This window comes from Vicugna pacos, chromosome X (assembly GCF_048564905.1).
Source record: "Vicugna pacos chromosome X, VicPac4, whole genome shotgun sequence".
Taxonomy (NCBI): domain Eukaryota; kingdom Metazoa; phylum Chordata; class Mammalia; order Artiodactyla; family Camelidae; genus Vicugna; species Vicugna pacos.
In genome coordinates, this window is record NC_133023.1 from 104,281,819 (window position 1) to 104,300,389 (window position 18,571).

At 59.3% G+C, this 18,571-nt stretch overlaps 2 protein-coding genes across 5 annotated transcripts; one reads left to right on the forward strand and one right to left on the reverse strand.

Moving 5' to 3' along the window:
• Positions 1-254: 254 nt before the first annotated feature.
• On the reverse strand, positions 255-2,323 carry LOC140691858 (melanoma-associated antigen 8-like). Its single transcript, XM_072956141.1, has 3 exons — positions 2,134-2,323; positions 1,468-1,536; positions 255-1,393 (listed from the first exon to the last, which is right to left on the reverse strand). Exons 1-3 carry the CDS (start codon positions 2,191-2,193, stop codon positions 515-517), a joined length of 1,008 nt encoding a protein of 335 aa, XP_072812242.1. The 5' UTR covers positions 2,194-2,323; the 3' UTR covers positions 255-514.
• Positions 2,324-9,272: 6,949 nt separating this feature from the next.
• On the forward strand, positions 9,273-14,497 carry LOC140691742 (melanoma-associated antigen 10-like). 4 transcript variants are annotated; one of them, XM_072955631.1, is made up of 3 exons: positions 9,273-9,377; positions 12,846-12,986; positions 13,184-14,497. In XM_072955631.1, the coding sequence occupies exon 3, from the start codon at positions 13,184-13,186 to the stop codon at positions 13,982-13,984; it is 801 nt and encodes a 266-aa protein (XP_072811732.1). In that variant the 5' UTR covers positions 9,273-9,377; positions 12,846-12,986; the 3' UTR covers positions 13,985-14,497. The 4 variants fall into 4 exon arrangements, with proteins under 4 accessions (XP_072811732.1, XP_072811731.1, XP_072811733.1 ...); XM_072955630.1 differs by lacking the exon at positions 9,273-9,377 and adding an exon at positions 9,463-9,712; XM_072955632.1 differs by lacking the exon at positions 9,273-9,377 and adding an exon at positions 9,463-9,712 and having other exon boundaries at positions 12,886-12,986.
• The last annotated feature ends 4,074 nt before the right edge of the window (positions 14,498-18,571 follow it).

Genomic DNA, 18,571 nt, shown 5'->3' on the forward strand with positions numbered 1-18,571 from the left:
TTTTATAGAATGACAGAGGTGAATGAAAAAATTAGGTCAAACAATATATTTTTTACATGTATTTCTCCATTGACTGATCCACGCCAATTCCATCGATAACTCCTTTCATATTTCCAGGGAAACTTCATCCAGATACCACGTTACCTCGTCCAGGAATGCAAACTAATCTGGAAGGTTAATCATGTTGCTTTACAAAATAGGAAAACTCTTAGACTTGAATGGATCCGCAAAAATACACGAGAGATAGACGTCACTGACAGAGACACTGACAACATTTATTCCTTCTATTAAGAGGATCAGCACTTAAAAGATTTCTGATAAAACAGAGACAAATTTCTTTGTAATCGTAAGGAATACTAACCAACAAAGACTATACTCCACCTGGCCTGGGGCCTCACTCCTTAGAAGGCTGACTGCTCGCTCTCCAAACACAGGGTGAAGGATGGACTCCCTTCCTGCCCGGCAGGAGAAGCTGCTGGACAGGGGCCTGGAGGAGCCCGGCTGCAAGTCTGGCTCAGGCCTCCTCTTCCTCATCACTAGCAGCCTCATCTGACAGGGATGGGAAGGAACTGGGACCCCGTCTACTGGCCCTGTGTAAATGCTCCAGGACTTGCAAGTTGCTGATCTCCGCGTGGGCCCGGGGGCCCCACAGGAACTCGAAGCGAGCGGGATCGCTGTTGGCCACCTGCCGGTACTCCAGGTACCCCTCCTGCACCCACACTTTGGTGATGAGCTCCCTGGGCTCCCCGTAGATGAAGTGCTCCCTCCCAGCACGCAGCCCCAGCTTGCTCAGTGCTCCCCACACCTCCTCCTCAGGGAGGCGCTCTCCCTCCAGGTGGATCATGCAAAGGAGCATCACCAGGAGGCCGTTCTTGGGCATGCTCTGCCCATCGCCCAGCATCCCATCACAGGTGAGGCCCAGGGTGGGGACCAGGACATACCAGTGGCCCCCGGGATCCACCTCCTTCACATCCACCCCAAACACCAGCTGCATGTACTCAGAGGCCTGGCTGAAGACCGCAGGGAAGTGGTCCTGGTATTCTCTGAGGAAGATACTCAGCATTTCTGCCCTGGTGGTCGGCTGCTTCCGGTGATACTTGAGGAGCAGGAAACCCACCAGGTCAGTCACCATCGAAGGCGCTGCATCATGGAGCAGGGACACGGCACAGGCAGAGTAGGAAGAGGAGACTGAGGAGGAGGAGGACCAGGGGGATGCGCCCCCCTCCCGCTCAGCCTCCATCTGCTGAACATCCATCAGGCCCCGGGAGTCTCTCGGGTCCTGAAGGTCTTCCGCAGCCTTGCGGAGCTCACTCATCTCAACGGGAGGCACGATGAGTGGTGTCGGGCAGCCGAGAGGAGCGAGGGAAGGGGTGACAAATGGGGACCCACGGGCCTGGGGGAGAGAGGGTGTGTCAGCAGGCTGGGCTGAGAAACCCACCCTGGGGGGCTCTGACAAAGGCCACTTACTGGTCTCCTCTCCAGGGGTGCCCTCGGCCTCACAGGGGCTCTCCTGCTGGTGGACGGTCGTCTGTGAACCTGTCGGGGGAAGTGAGGCAACTCCTCAGGGTGCAGCCGGCACAGCCGAGGTTCTGGGGGCAACAGGGGGTGTGTGGAGTGGACGTTGGCCTTGTGGGTTCCCCTCTGTTCTGGGAGCCCCCGGGTACACACTCAGGGCCCACACCTCAGCTGGCACTGCCGGCCTCCTGTGCTCTGTGACCCGAGGACACGTGTCTCACACCGAGGCCTTCACCTCCCGGTGTCTGGAGCCCCTGGGAGAGAAAGGAGGGGAGACCTCGGGTCTACACTGTGGCACAGCCCTGGACCCGCGTGTTGGCAGGAGGCCTGGGCTCTGGCAGGTTCCCAGTCTTCTAGGGTGGGAGGTCCTGTCCCCGCTAGCTCAGGGTCTTCACCGTGACTCCAAGCGGGACCTGGGATTCTGCTCTCCAACCACCTGAGTGCCCCTCCTTATAATAAGTCCCCGGTCTCTCTGAGCCCTGGATGCGGAAGTCAAGACACACCACGTGTGCTCATCCCGCCTGGGGGCCTCCCAGGGCTGACAGCAGGGGCAGGATCGGTTGCGTCCCCTCTGTTCTGGGGTTTATGGTCCCCTCACTCCTCCCTCGGGGTCCTCACCTTGAGTCTTGGCAGGAGCTGAGATTCCCCCCTCAGCCCGCCTGAGGCCCCGCCCGTCATATCAAGACGCCAGTCCCTCCGAGACCCGCATTTCACGAACTGCTGCGTGAGGTCATCCCGCCCCGTGGTCTCCCAGGACTGGCTCTGTTCTGGGGTCCAGGGTCCCTGAATGCTAAGTCGCGGTCGTCACCCTCACTCCCAGGCGGCTCTGAGATTCTCGCCTCCGCAGACCTGAGATCCCCGCCTCCCTTTCACTATGTCCCCAGTCTCTCTGAGACCCTGATGCGGAAGTCAGGACAAACCTCGTGGGCCTGACCTCCCCTCGGGCCTCCGGACAGCTGATAGCAAGGGCGCCTTTCTGTGGCGTGGCCTATCTTCTGGGTCCCGGGTCCCCTCAGTTCTCCCTCAGCGTCGTCACTCAGGCGGCATGTCGTCTCCCCTCTGCCCACCCGAGGCCCCGCCCCTCATCCCTGGACCCCAGTCCCTCGGAGACCCGGATGTCAGGAAATGCTGCCTGACGTGATCCCGCCCTATGACCTCCCAGGACCGACTGTGTTTTGGGGTCCAGGGTCCTTCACTGCTCGCTCGCAGTCGTCACCTTCACTCCCAGTGGGACCTGGGATTCTCTCTTCTGCAGATCTGAGGGTTCCCCGCCACCTCACACAAAGTCCCCGGTCTCTCTGAGACCAGGGAGCCGCAGTCACGACACAACACGTGGGCCTGTCCTGCCCTCGGGCCTCTGGGCAGCTGATAGCAAGGTTCCCTGTCTGTGGATGGTCTCTTTTCTGGGTTCCGGGGCCCTTCCTTCCTCACTCAGGGTCCTCACTTTGACTCAGGCAGCATGTGGTCTACCTTCTGGCAACCCGAAGCCCCGCCCCTCACCCCAAGACCCCAGCCCCTCTGAGACCCGGATGTCAGGAAATGCTGCCTGACGTGATCCCGCCCCATGACCTCCCAGGACCGACTGTGTTTTGGGGTCCAGGGTCCCTCACTGCTCGCTCGCGTTCTTCACCTTCACTCCCAGTGGAACGTGGGATTCTCTCCTCTGCAGATCTGAGGGTTCCCCGCCATCTCACACTAAGTCCCCGGTCTCTCTGAGACCAGGGAGCCGCAGTCACGACACAACACGTGGGCCTGTCCTGCCCTCGGGCCTCCGGACAGCTGCTAGCAAGGTTCCCTGTCTGTGGGATGGCCTCTTTTCCGGGTTCGGGGACCCCTCAGTTCTCCCTCAGGGTCGTCACTTAGGCGCCATGTCGTCTAGCCTCTGGCCACCCGAGGCCCCGTCCCTCACCCCAGGACCCCAGTCCCTCGGAGACCCGGGTGTCAGGAAATGCCGCCGGTGGTCACCCTGCCCTGTGGCCTCCAAGGTCCAACACTGTCCCGGGGTGCAGGATCCCTGCGTTCTCCCTCGGGGTCCTCACCTTGACTCAGGCGGCATGTAGCCACCCCTTGGAACCCCCGAGGCCCCGCCCCTCATCCCAGGACCCCAGTCCCTCCGAGACCCGGATGTCAGGAAGTCAGGACCCCACGAGTGCTCATCCCACCCTGGCCCTCCCAGGGCTGACAGCAGGGCCGGGGATCTTTGGGGCCCCTTCTGTCCTCCCTCAGCGTCCTCAGCTTCAGCCCTGGCCGGGTCCTGGGACGCCCCCTTGTTGACCCGAGCCCACACCCTCACACCAAGGCCCTCACTGCCCTGAGACCCCCAGAGGAGTCTGTGGACTCACATGAGGCCACCAGGCCCAGGGCTTCCCAGGACTGTGGACGCCAGGGGCTGAGATGGATTCCCCGGGGATCCCGCAGCCCTCCCTCTGCTCCTCACCTGGGCTCGAGGCTGGGCCTGGGCCTGGGCCTCTCCCTCTGCCCAACAGATTATGATCCCATTGTACTCCGACCCTCCACAGCCAGGACCCCCGAGAGGGAAGTGGGGATGAGGGGGTGGGGATCTGATCCTCGCAACCCTGCCTGGAGTCTCCCAGGGGAGACCGCAAAACCGTCCTGGATGCCTGCCCCCGCCCCCGCGTCCCCTCACACGGTTCTACCTTGACTCCTGGCAGCACTGGGCTCCTTCCCTGTGCAGACCTGAAGCCGGCCTCCCTCACCCAGGCCCTCACCTCTCTCACCTCCCAAGGGTGGGGCATCAGTGCACGTGACATCCGGACCCAGTGCCCTGGAGTCTGCCAGGGCTGTCGGGGGCAGCTAGGGGTGCCGGAGGTGGATTCCCTGCGGTCCTCAGTCTCCTGTGTCCTCACCTTGACTCCTGACAGGATCTGGGAGCCACCCTCTGCCCTCCTGAGACTGCGTCTCTCAGACCTAGCCTCTGACTCCCCGAGTTCACTGAGGAGGTGGGGGCCGGGGACTGTTCAGCCTGACAGCCCCATCCGGGGGCCCCCAGGATTCCCACGCGGGGCCGGTTTGCATTCTTAGGGACCCTCTGTTGTGGGGTGGTTGGACCTCTCTGTCCTCATCCAGGAGGGTCCTCACCCATCCTCGCACACAAAGGCTGCAGTCCCCGCAAAGATGCTGGAGGGGACCTGCCTCCTGGTGACCGTGAAGGGGTAGAGAGCAACACACCTTCCCTCGGGGCCTCCTCGACCACCAACCTGACTTCGGAGACGGTCTGTTTGAAAGACTTACCTTTTCCTGAAGAGGCTGAGCAGTGGCAGGGGAGTTGCGGATCCCTTGCGTTGATGACTAGGTAATAGTACCTGTTCCAGAGCCGTGACTTTCACTTGTTAATTCTCATGCATAGTAAGAAGTACGTTTCTCATCTGCACCTACTGTGCGTGTATCTATGACACGTGTGTAGGCTGTGTGTGCTTATGTACGCGTACATCCACGCACCACCTGTGTATGCACTAACGCGTGTATCTGGATGCATGTTTATATTTTACGAGGGTTCGTATGTACGTGCAGACGGTATACATACTTAAGGTGTAAAAGTGCTCCTGCTATAACCACGTGTGAATGGCTCTGGTACCGCCACCTTATTGTCCGTGTCTTCCTTACGTTCTGTTTAAGTGACGTGTTTTGCACAGGCCAGTCCTCACCCAGGTTTGATGTCAGGTGGGTATTAGCAGAGTCTCAGGAGGGAAATGCCTCAACTGACCCATCTTTCTTGCTGTCCCGGTAGAGCCCCAGGGCTGAGGCATGTGTGTCCGGGGCCCTGCCCCAGCTGTAGGCACGAAACCGCTCAGAAGCGGGAGATCTTTCCTCCTACCGGTCCTGCCATCTGCGTCTGTGCAGCCCACAGCCCCTCCCCCACTCCCTGCTGCCCCCGCCATCCCGCAACAGAGGAGTCAGCTCCCCACAGACAGCAGTCATCCCTTCGGGTGTCCTCATGTTATTTTAAAGCCTTTATTTTTATAGCACCTTTAGGTGCACAGAATAACAAAGAGAAGGTACAGGGATTTCCCATTTACTTCCCGCCCCCACACCTACATAGCCTGCCTCCTTATCAGCAACCCACCAGAGTCGTCCATGTGTCAGAATTGATGGACCTACGTTGTCACCTAGAAATTAGAGTTTCCCTTGGGGTTCACTCTTGCTGTTGCACATTCCCTGGGTTTTGGCAAACGTGTATGACATGCCCTCATCACTGGGGTATCATGCAGACTATTTCACGTCACTAACCACCCTCTGCTGTACAGCGCCTATTCATTCCTCTCCCCACAGCGCCTGCAAACACTCATCTTCTTAGCGTCTCCATCATTTTGCCTTCACAGAACGTCACATAGTTGAAATAATACCGTATGTTGCCTTTTCAGAATCACTCAGTTTGTAATTGCATCGAAGGTTCTTCATGTCTATTCCTTGCTTGATAACTCATTTCTTTTTTGCACTGGGCGACACTCCATTTCCTGCACATACCAAAGTGTATTTATTGACCGACGTAAGGACCTCTTGTTTGCATCTATAGTTTGGCAGTTCTAAGTAAAGCTGCTATAAACATCCATGTGTAGGTTTCTGTGCGGACACAAGTTTTCAACTTCTTTGGGTAAATACCCATATGGTTTCTGGATCATACGGTAAGAGTTTGTTTACTTTTATAAGAACCTGCCAAGCTGTTCCAATGTAGCTGTACCATCTTGTATTCCCACCAGCAATGAATGGGAGTTCCTGCTGCTCCAAATCCTCCCCAGCATTTGGTGTTGTCACTGTACCAGATTTTCCCAATTCCAGTACGTGTCTAATTACGATGTGTGTGTGTGTGTGATCATCAAGTGACTCCTCACACCTGTTGATCACTAGGTATCAAGCTGGGAAAGGCACAGTCAAGCTAAAGATTTTGAGACTCCTGCCCAAAGCATCAGGAGGCAGCTTCAGTCACACTGTGTGTGCAAGATTTTGTCCTCTGGACATCATTCCTATTCCTCTTTCTAGGAGGAAAAGCAGAAGAGGCAACTGGAAAGCTCAGAGGAAAAGAATTTAGGATGGCTCTAGGTAACTCAGATTGGTTCCCACCTTGAGAGACCGTGTGTGAGCCCAAACGCTTCTGAAGCAACCACGTGGCGGGCACATCCTCCAAGTCGGAGCTGTGACCGTGAGAACTTGGAATGTGGCTCTGGGTGAGGAAACGTTTCCTCGGGGGGCCAGGGGAAAGGCCGACGGTGGAAACTTTCCCTGACACTCAGAGAGTCCCCAGAACACCCTCGCTCACAGAGCTCTGTGGTGGGCTGTGTGGATCAGGACGGAGCACCTGCAGAGGTCCTGATGCCTCCTCCCCAGGGCCAAGCCCCTCAGCACAGTCCATTCCCCTGTGCTGGTCCAGGGCCCCTGAGCGTCACCCATGCTGGGTCTAGAACAAGCTATGTCATGTCTAAGCACTTCTGGCACGCGAGGGGTCCCATTCTCAATAACAGAGCGGCGGTGAGAAGAGGAAACCCACCTGAGTCAGTGGACCGGGAGATACACACTGGTTCAGAAGCCTCACACTGTGGGGAAGGCACATCGTACACGCACAGTGACAACAGCTGCATCTACTGTCCACGTCCTTGGCCCAGACATTGTAGGGACAGGCCACACCGTGTGTAAACGCGCACCAGTGCTTTCAACGGGTACGATCACTATGCCCGTTTGACGGGCAGAAATCGAGGCACAGACGGTTTCCAAGACTGGCTCGGCTTAGCGGCCGCAGGACACACATTCAGTCTGAGCTTTGTGTGTGTCGAAAGCCCTGTGCCCCACTGGTCTGAGCCGACTCGCCAACACTCACGGGGGCCCCAGCTGTCCTGCACGCTGTCCTACCAGCTGGTGCCTCATGCCACGTAGCTGAGAACACAGGGAAGCCAGGCATCGGTGCTCAGGAGAGCCTGACACCGGATTCTGCCCACGTGGCCTGTCCCAGCCCCGCGGGATCACCATCCATCCTGAAATGGAGACGGGGCCCCAGGAGGCGGGTCTGGGTCTAGGACAGAGGGTGTGAGGATGGAGAAGGCTCCTGGACGTGGGGGTAAAGGCTCGGCCCTCTGAAGTCTGCTCTTGTGTTCAGGCTGGGGCCCTGCTCCCACTTCCTCCTGCCCACTCTGCTCGGCTTCTCTCCCAGCCGAATGGGGGGCCCACGTTCTCCTGCAGGCTCACTGCCCTGGGCAGATGGGGTGTCAGGCAGGCGGCAGGCCTGTAGTTCAAAGCATGGTGCCCTCGGGTCCGGTGGGCTCTCAGGGCTCCCGCAAGGGGACGGGGATCCGCGCCTCAGGGCCCAGGGCAGGCACCTGTGTCTGGGAACTGCCCAGGTTTCCACATGGGGCACACGTGGCATGTTTGGTCCATGTGTGTGGTGTGTGGATGTACGTGTACATAAGCACATACAGTCTAGACATGATATAGATACACGCACAGTAGCTGCAGATGAAAAATGTAGTTCTTACTATGGATGAGAATTAACAAGTGAAAATCACGGCTCTGGAACACGTACTATTATCCAGTCATCAACCCAAGGGATCCGCAACTCCCCTGCCACTGCTCAGCCTCTTCAGGAAAAGGTAAGTCTTTCGAATAGACCGTCTACGAAGTCAGGCTAGTTGTCGGGGAGCCCGCGAGGGAAGGTGTGTTGCTCTCTGCCCCTTCACGGTCACCAGGAGGCAGGTCCCCTCCAGCATCTTTGCTGGGACTGCAGCTTTTGTGTGCGAGGGTGGGTGAGGGCCCTCCGGGGTAAGGACAGAGGGGTCCAACCACCCCACAACACAGGGACCCTAAGAATGCAAATCGGCCCCACGCCAGAATCCTGGGGACCCCCAGGCGGGGCTGTCAGGCTGATCATTCCCCGGCCCCCATTTCTTCAGTGAACTCGGGGAGTCAGAGGCTAGGTCTGAGAGACGCAGTCTCAGGAGGGTAGAGGGCGGCTCCCAAGTCCTGTCAGGAGGCAAGGTGAGGACACAGGAGACTGAGGCCCCCAGGGAATCCACCTCCGCCCCACCCCCGACAGCCCTCGGAAACCCCTGGGCTCGGGGTCCAGATGTGATGGACACTGATGCCCCAACCTTGGGAGGTGAGTGAGGTGAGGGCCTGGGTGAGGGAGGCCGGCTTCAGGTTTGCTAGTGAAGGAGCCCAGCGCTGCCAGGAGTCAAGGTAGAACCGTGTGTGGGGACTCGGTTTGCAGGCATCCAGGTCGGTTCTGCGGTCACCCCTGGGAGACCCCAGGCAGGGTTGCAAGGATCAGATCCCCACCCCCTCATCCCTGCTTCCCTCTCTGGTGTCCTGGCTCTGGAGGGTCTGAGTCCAAGGGGACCAAGCTCAGGTGGGCAGAGGGAGGTGTCCAGGCCCAGCCAGGAGTCCAGGTGAGGAGCAGAGGGAGGGCTGAGGGAACCCATGGAATCCATCTCAGCCCCTGGCGTCCACAGTCCTGGGAAGCCCTGGGCCTGGTGGCCTCATGTGAGTCCAGAGACTCCCCTGGGGGGTCTCAGGGCAGTGAGGGCCTTGGTGTGAGGGTGTGGGCTCGGGTCAACAAGGGGGCGTCCCAGGACCTGATGGGGCTCAAGCTGAGGACGCTGAGGGAGGACAGAAGGGGCGCCACAGATCCCCGCCCCTGCTGTCAGCCCTGGGAGGGCCTGGGTGGGATGAGCACTCGTGGGGTCCTGACTTCCTGACATCCGGGTCTCGGAAGGACGGGGGTCCTGGGATGAGGGGCGGGGCCTCGGGTGGCCAGAGGGGAGATCACATGCCGCCTGAGTCAAGGTGAGGACCCCGAGGGAGAACGGAGGGATCCTGCACCCCGGGACAGTGTTGCACCTTGGAGGCCACAGGGCAGGGTGAGCACCGGCGGCATTTCCTGACATCCGGGTCTCAGAGGGACTGCGGACCTGGTTTGAGGGGCGGGGCCTCGGGTGGGCTGAAGGGAGGCTCCATGCCGCCTGAGTGAATCTGAGGACCTTGAGGGAGGATCTAGGAGACTCTGGACTCCAGAATAGAGGGGACCCCAAGCTATCTACCCCTGCAGTCAGCCCTGGTAGGCCCTGTGCTGATGAGCACATGGCAGCGTGCCCTGACTTCCGCATCCGGGTCTCAGACGGAGTCGGGATGTAGTACAAGGAGGGGGAGCTCAAGGGGGCAGAGTGGAGAATCCCAGTTCCTGCCGGGCGTCAAGGTGAGGACCCTGAGGGAGGCCTGAGGGGACCAGAGACCCCAGCACAGAGTCGGTCCCGGGAGGTCATGGGGCCGGATCACCTCAGGCAGCATTTCCTGACATCCGGGTCTCAGAGGGACTGCGGACCTGGTTTGAGGGGCGGGGCCTCGGGTGGGCTGAGGAGAGAATCCCAGTTCCTGCCGGGCGCCGAGGTGAGGACCCTGAGGAAGGACTGGGGACACCCTGGACTCCAGAATTGAGGGGACCCCAAGATATCTACCCCGGCAGTCAGCCCTCGGAGGCCTCAGGCCGGACGAGCCCACGGCAGCGTGCCGGGACTTCCGCATCCGGGCCTCGGAGGGACTGGGGCGCTGCTGTGGGGAGCGAAGCCTCAGCTTGGGAAACGCAGGGCGGAGGGCCTGTCAGGACAGTGAGCAAGGACTGTGAGGGAGGACTGCGGGACCCTGGACCCCAGTACAGAGTCGTTCCTGGGAGATCATAGGGTGGCATGACCACAGGCACATTTCCTGACATCCGCGTCTCAGAGGGAATGGGGCCCAGGTTTGAGGGGCGGGGCCTCAGATGGGCTGAGGTGGGAATCCCCGTTCCTGCCTGGCGTCACGGTGAGGATCCTGAGGGAGGACTGAGGGAACCAGAGACCCCAGATCAGTGGGGACCCGCCGAACCGATCCTGCCCCTGCTTTTATCCCTGGGAGGCCCCAGGGCGAGATGAGCACACGTTGCTCTTTGGTGTCTCGACTTCCCCATCCGGGTCTCAGAGAGACTGGGGCCTTAATATAAGGAGGGGGGACCTCAGGTATGCAGAGCAGGGTATCCCCGGTCCCCCTGGTAGTCAAGGTGAGGACCCTGAGGGAGGACCAAGAGACCCTGCACCCCGGAACAGAGTCGGCCATGGGGGGCTATAGGGCAGGATGACCAAAGGCAGCATTTCCTGACATCCCGGTCTCAGAGGGACAGGGCTCCTGGTATGAGGGGCGGGGCGTCAGATGGGCAGAGGACAGAATCCTAAATTACCAGGGGGCAATGTGAGGACCGTGAGGGAGCCTTTGCCCTTGTGCTGGGTCTTGGAGGCCCCAGAGCAGGGTGACCAGGTGAGATGTTTTCTGACCTCTTACTCAGAGGTCCTTGGGAGGTGAAGTCCCTGGTCTGAGGAGTGTGGCTCAGATGTGCAGAGGGTGGTCTCCCCGGAACCCCCAGTAGGACTGGGCAGACCCCCTCCCCAGGTAGAGGGGGCCTCAACAGAAACTTGCTCCTCTGGTCCTTCCTGGGAGGCCCGGGTGTAAGTCAGGAGGCATCACCTCCCCACTTTATCCTCAAACTCAGTGCGATGGTGGTGTCGGCCTGCAGGGGACAACCTCATGTTAGCGGAGGGGAGGGTTCCAGGACTTGCTGGGCGTAAATGTGAATGTCTTGATACTGAGAGTAGAGAGCGAGCCCACAGAATCCGGCCCTGCCCCCTGTCATCCCTGAAGTCCCTGGGCAGGAGTGGCCAATGGTGCTGCCCCCTCACCTCTGCCCCAGGCTCTCAGGGAATTCAGACCTAGTTCTGAGGTTGGCAGAAGGAGCCACAACCGGTCAGCAGCAGAAGGACTCACAGGATGTGCCAGGGCTCAGGAAAAGGACCCTTTGGGTGGATGCAGGGCATGAGGAGACCCTCACCCCAAAAGAGATGGGAACTTACAGTGTCCGGCTTGAGCTGTTTCAGCCCTAGGAGTCCCCAGTCAGGTCTGGCCGGATGGGGCCTGCCATCACTTCCGTCACGTGGTTGGGGGTGGGGTATCTCAGGGTGTGAGGACCTTGGTCTGAGGGGAAGCATCAGGCCAGCAGAGGGAGCGGTCCTAGGATATCCCACGTGTCAAGGCAAGGACTCTCCGTGAGGACCAAATGTACCCCGCCATCTCAGGAGAGGAAGGACCCCACCGGGTCCAGCTGACCCGTGTTCCCAGCCCTGGAAGGAACAGTCAGTGGTGGCCCTAAGTGCCGTGCTCACTTCCATCCTGGGTGGGAAGGTGGGAGTCTTCAGGGAGTTGAGGTCTGGGTCTGACGGGCAGATGTCAACTCGTCATCCCAGGTGGGGGCAGGGGGGAAGAGCAGGCCCTGGCGGGAGTGAGATGCATGGCCTCCAGGCACTGAGGGCACCTCCGCCCAGGGCAGAGGGGCCGATCCCCGCTGCCAGTGCTTCTGGTTTTTTCGGGGGGCTGGGGGTGGATGTTGTGTAAATGGATCCTGGGACCAGTTTCCACGTAGGGGAGAGGTTCCCCGGACCAACAACAGTTCTCAGACAGCAGCAGAGTGTTCAAGAATTCAACTGCGTTCTGACACCGTCTAGCCAGAGATGGCATCAGACCCTCTGGTTCAGGCTCAGTCCTCCAAGACTGCCCTCCCCCCACCACTTCAGAAGCCCACCGCAAGGCAAGGTTCTTCCCTGTGCTGCTAAATGGCCAGCTGTAGGTTGGGGATTCCAACTCCCTCCTCCTTGGGTTTCCACCGCTGGTGACAAGTCGAGGCTGTTACTTGTCCTTCTGAAAGACGTGTCCTTCTGAAAGACCTCCAGAGGTTGCCACGCCCTCCTCCTCAGGTTTGGTTGATTTGCTAGAGTGGCTCACAGGTCTCTGACAAACGTATTACTTCCTAGATCACCAGCTGAACATAAAGGGCATGAGTCACGAAGAGCCAGATGGAAGAGGTGCTAGGGCCAAGGTGTGCGGGAGCGGGGCCGACTTCCCCGCTCTCTCAGACAGTGCCACTTGCCCCAGCTCTCTACCTGCTCACCAACCCAGAAGCTCTCCAAACCCATCCTCTTGGGGTTTGACGGAGGCTTCATTACATAAGCACGATTGGTTAAACCATTGGCCATTGGCAATTGAACTCAAATCTCCAGCCTTTCTCCCCTCCCTGGTGGTGCTGGGGAGGGGCCAAAAGATCCAAACTTTTAATCACATGATTGGCTCTTCTGGCAACCAGCCCCATTTTAGGTGCTTTGCAAACACATCTCATTCACATGAAAAACAAAAACAGCACATTCATCACTCTCAACACTGAGGACATCCCAAGGGCTTTGGGAGCTGTGAACAAGGAACTGTGCAGAGAAACCAAAGTCAATGACCAGAGGTATCCTTGTCCTGAATCACAGCAGGGAAGGGGCCTCCTCTCCTTTCTCTCCCGGCTTTCAGGGAGGTGAGGACCTTGGTGTGAGAGGACGGGTCAGATCCTATCTGAAGGAACCACGCCTTGGCGACAGAGAGAAGAGTCCCGGGTCCTCCCAGGAGTCAAGGTGAGGGCCCGAGGGAAGGGTGAGGGGACCCGCACGCCCACAACAAAGATGGGACACCAAAGTAAACCTCGTTCAGCCCTAGAAACCCTGGGAAGGTCGATAAGCTTGTCCTCCCACAAGGCCACTGGGTCCCCACCTGTCACCGCTGCCCAGACTCCTGTCAGCTGCCAACACCTGTCATTATGTCCCTGGTTCAGATGAGTGAGCTCCGCCAGGCTGTGGAAGACCTTCAGGACCCAAGAGACGCCCAGGGCCTGGTGGATGTGCAGCAGCTGGAGGCTGAGCAGGAGGGGGCCGCATCCCCCCGGTACCCCTGCTCCTCCTCAGTCTCCTCTTCCTACTCTGCCGGTGCCGAGTCCCTGCGCCAAGGTGCAGAGCTTTCAATGATGGCTGACCTGGTGAGCTTCCTGCTCCTCAAGTATCACCGGAAGCAGCCGACCACCAGGGCAGAAATGCTGAGTATCCTCAGAGAATACCAGGACCACTTCCCTGCGGTCTTCAGCCAGGCCTCTGAGTGCATGCAGCTGGTCTTTGGGGTGGATGTGAAGGAGGTGGACCCCAAGGAGCACTTGTACATCCTGGTCCCCACCCTGGGCCTCACCTGTGATGGGATGCAGGGTGGTGAGCAGAGCATGCCCAAGAACGGCCTCCTGGTGATACTTCTGGGTGTCATCGTCCTGGGGGGAGGGGGGGTGCCTGAGGAAGAGGTGTGGGGAGCACTCGGTGTCATGGGGGTGTATCCTGGGAGGGAGCACTTCATCTACGGGGAGCCCAGGGAGCTGATCACCAAAGCGTGGGTGCAGGAGGGGTACCTGGAGTACCGGCAGGTGGCCAACAGCGATCCCGCTCGCCACGAGTTCCTGTGGGGGCCCCGGGCCCACGCGGAGACCAGCAAGCTGCAAGTCCTGGAGCATTTGTTTAGACTCAACAGTGAGGGTCCCATTTCCTTCCCGTCCCTGTCTGAGGAGGCCGTGAGCAATGAGGAAGAGGGGGCCTGAGCCAGACTTGCAGCCGCGCTCCTTCCAGGCCCCTGTCCAGCAGCTTCTCCTGCCGGGCAGGAAGGGAGCCCATCCTTCACCCTGTGTTTGCAGAGCGAGCAGTCAGCCTTGGAAGGAGTGAGGGCCCGGGCCAGCTCGGGGGGCACGGCGTACAGCATCTCTGGGCTCCTCCCGTCCTTTACGGTGACATGGAAATTGATCTTTGTTTCCTGTAGGTGTTTTTCAGTGCTGTTCCTATTAATAGAAGATTTAATAAGCTTCAGTATCTAACTTTGTGAATGACAGTGATCACAACGTGTGTATGCTTATCCAGTTCAAACACAACAGTCTTCCTCTTCTGTAAAGGAGACTGAAATCTCTCTCTCTCTCTCTCTCTCTCTCTTTTTTTTTTTTTTTGGTCATCCTGGATGACATAATATGGAATTGCAATTAGAATTGTTTGGGAAATGTGAGAGTAATTAGCAATGATACAGATGAGGGAAGATTTAGAACAATAAAAGTAAAAATAATTAACTTGCTTCTTACCCCTTCTTGTTTGTCATTTTATACGTGTAATATCCCTATGTTTAATTGGGTTTCCATGGGTTATTTAAGAAAGTAGGAGAAAATCAGTGTGAATCAACAGGATCCCTGCTCACCATCTCACTTCATCCGCACACATTCACCGAGCCTCTGCTGTCCGGAGGGCTCTGTGTTAGTGGGGACACTAGGAAAAGCAAGACACACCCCACACCTAGAAGGACAGGCTAGGAGCCCAGTCACATCAGGAAGATGGTGACATGTCCCTGAAGTCCCACAGAACAAGGGAAAGAAGCGGCGAGGCGGAGGGGGTCCGGGAGAGAGCACCCAAGTGCAAGTGCGCAGAGCCAGGGCAGGTGGGGGCTTTGGGAAGCTGGGCTTCCTTCTGTGGGAGGTGACGGTAATGAAGCCGGGTGGTGGCGGCGGCCAGACTTGAAGAAGGCGTGTTTTGGGTTTGAGAAGCCACAGTTCGGATGGAAGGGCGGCTGGGAGGGGGCAAAGGTTGTTCCTTGACTCCCTTCGTAGGAGCTCGGTGTTGAGTCCAGCTGGGAACCCTCCCCCACCCCTCAGTGTAACCTAGCCTCTAATCGGGAGAATTTACTTAGTTTCATTTAGGAGACATGCTTTTTGGCTGATTAGCTCTTCCACATCCTACTGAGCTGCGTGTTCTCTAACATGACCTGGATAACAAACCAACCAGCCAAGTGCCAGAGGAGGGAGTGGGAGGGTCTGGGGCCAAAGAAAATCAGAAGCACCTGCCAATCATCGCGGTTCCAACAGGCAGCGCGCCCCGCGCGAGGTGCTTGGCGCACATCACACGCACCCCTGCAGTCCTGCGGGACGGGCCTCCTCACACCCGCCCACTGCACAGATGAAGACCCTGAGGTCGTGGGGCTCGGGAACCTTCCCAGGATCACGTGCTAGTAAGTGACGGGGTGGGGCCGAGACCCCTGGTCTGAATTCATCTAGAGCCCACGCTGCGCCCACCCATCGCAGCCTGCGGCCCACCTCCTGACCCAGAGTCCACTTCTCTCCTCAGTGTCCTCGTGGTGTCTGTCGGGTGACAGAAAGTAGGATCCTGAGGCCCAGGTAGTAAAAGCTGGACCAAGAAAGGAAGGTGACTGTGACAGTCAAAGCCAGGGTGAGGACTGTCTGCGGTTTCTTGAGAGCTGACCCTGCCAGTTGGTGGCACTGCTGTCCAGTCCCAGCCCTTATCCCACACGACAGCACCCTGCCCTGGTCCCCTCCTTCCCCGGGGCCCTCCTGGCCAACTCGAACCTGACCTGCTGACTTGGTCATCACAGGGGGTGGGGGTGTGGAGAGAGAGACAGAGACAGAGACAGAGAGAGACAGAGAGAGACAGAGACAGAGGCAGAGGCAGAGACAGAGAGAGACAGAGACAGAGAGACAGTCACGGAGACAGACACAGGGACAGAGCGAGAGCCAGAGCGCGAGACCGGGCTTGAGACTGGGATTGGGTTTGTGGTTGACTGGGTCTTGAAGGCCACATTTCTTATGGGATAACATCCCTAACGTAGACTTTTCAGAAGCTGCAGAAAAGTTAACACTAGGGAACATCCTGACACCGTCTCCCTGTCCCCAGTGGGGGAGGGGAGCGGCCGTAACAGAGCTTGCCTGGGGCTCCTTTGGAAAGTGCATTGCACCCGACGGCCCCTGTGCCATTTGAGCTTCTAAGGATGGCTTTCCCGGGTCTCCTTGGCTTTGGACAACTACGAAATGAGTCATCACTGGACAAGGAAGACTCCCCTTTGCTGCTGTCCCTGTGGGGTGCAGGTGGCTTCCGGGCAGACACAAGGCCCCCAGTCTGGGCTGAGGCCGTGGGCTCGGGCGTCCGCAGTGGACCACAGGCCGGCTCTACTTCTCCGTCAGGCGGATCCTAGGCCCACGACTCCACCTTCCCCGGCCCGGGCCGGGCCTTCCCTGCCACCTGCCCCGGGTCAGACGGGAAGAGTCCACGGCGCTGCGCCGCAGAGCGCTCAGCACCGCCAAGGGACGGCAGGCGCCCTCCGACCTGCTCGAACTGTCGCAGTGACCGTGCACAGCTGCTTTCAAGGACACTGAAGCCAGCTCCTGGGCGACATACAAATTTGTTCGTTCCAAGATACGCTGGGGACCACGTTCACGTCCTGTCCTAGTCTGCTGTCCTCAAGGACCTCTTTCCGGGTCTGGAGGGGGAGGCAGATACACCCAAGCTCTCAGGGAGACAGGAGCACCCCACCTTGGGACTGGACATGCAAGGCGGGCTGTGGGAGCCTTGGGAGGGAGCCTGGGACCACAGGAAGACCCGACTGCCGAGGTGGCCTTGAAGCCGGGCCGGCCTTGAAGCCGGGCCCCAACATGCAGAGCGGCCTGTGGATAGAGACGGGCATTGCCACCCGACGAGGCAGCTTGAGGACATGCCCAGACAGGGGAGTTCTTGGCGGGTCCCAGAGCAGCCGGGGACTGGGTGCGGGTCTGGCCCAGGGCCCATGGACGGTGACGGAGAGCGGTTGGGGGTCCTCTGGGCTGGCGGACACCGGGGGCTAAGGCAGGCGCAGCGGCCGGCGGGCCAGGCTGGGAAAGGCAGGCCTTGGACGTCGTGAGGGCTGGTATCTGAGTAACAGGTGTCCTGAGCCATGGCTGAGAGCGACCCCTGGGGCGCGACACAAAGCCACGGCCCAGCCGGCCCGGGGCGGGGGCGGGGGCAGGGAGGGCAGGGGTGCGTGGGATGGAGGGAGGCAGACCTGTGAGGGGGCAGGCCCACCAGACCCAGGGTGTGAGGGAGGGCTGGAAGGAGCGGGCGGCAGGCGAGGCCACAGGGCTGGGATCGGCCCGCCGATGTCCCAGCCTTTGGGCCCCCTCCTGAGACGCCCCCGTGGCCTCCACTGAAGTTCGAACTCTAAGGACACGTCCCTGAAGGAGGGAGTGACCCGAACAAGTGCTCTGTAAACCTGTTTAGAGGCACAAAGACCTGCGCCCAAGCTCCAGTCTCGGCCTAGGAGCTCCACGAAGGCTGACAGCCCTCAGACTCGAAGGCCCCTTGGGAGAATCTCTTTCGAACCCCTTGCCCTCCCCTTCTGGAACAGGGAGTGGCCCTCAGAGAGGACAGACGCCTCTCCTTAGCGGCAGAGCTGGGATGAGGACCTAGGAGCCCGGCAGACGGGCCTTTCCAGGTCCCATTCTCTCTCCCTGTGCAGTGACTATGAAGAACAGTCACCACAGCGGCTACAGAACACGTGTCCCCCCAGACCGCTGTCCTGTCTGTCCTGCCATCTGTGGTGAAGACGGCTCTCGGGCGGGACTTGTCCCATCCCACACCCAGAGCCTCATCTATTTTCAGTCACACGTGGACGGGCTTTCCGTTGGTCACGTCTAGCTCAACAAGTAGGAACTGTCCTTGGCAGTGAGTCTGTAGAGTAGGCCCCTTGAAAAGTACCGGACCCAGAGCAGGCAAAATTATTCAGTGTACCTGCCACCGAGGTGACGGCGGGACGGGGACCCAGGGCTGGGGGCGGGGCTGGCTCGGGGAAGGCGAGCAGGGCAGGCCTGGGAGCAGACCAGGGAAATGCTTGCTCTCAACAGATCAGAATACATGCTGAACCCCCAGATCAAGGACTGCAAAGGGGAAGAAGCAGGGCAGAGCCGAGTTGGAAGCGGAAGGCCAGCAATCTGGCAGGGCAGGAGCCTAACCCCCCCAGTGACAGGGAAGAGGAAAGAGGGCCTTAGAGCAGCCTCAGGGGAGGCTGAATCCGAGGTCTGAGGGAGGTGCTCTGACGCGGACTAAGGCAGGTGTTCTGAAAGTGAGTGCTCTCGGGCCACGAGGAGTTTCTATGGCAAGAAATGGGCACTAAAGAGGATCCCATGTGCTCTGGAGAGGGGTGGGGCTGCGGACAGCAGAGCTCAAAAGGAGGCTCCAAAGCACAGGGGAGGATGCGGCCATCCGCTCACGCGGCACGGGGGGAACCCTATGTGCCAGGTGCTTTGGTGACACTGAAGTGGGACGTGGGGAGTGCCCCCACACGCTCCCACACAGCCCCACTCTGGGGACAGCTCGACCCAGGGGCAGGA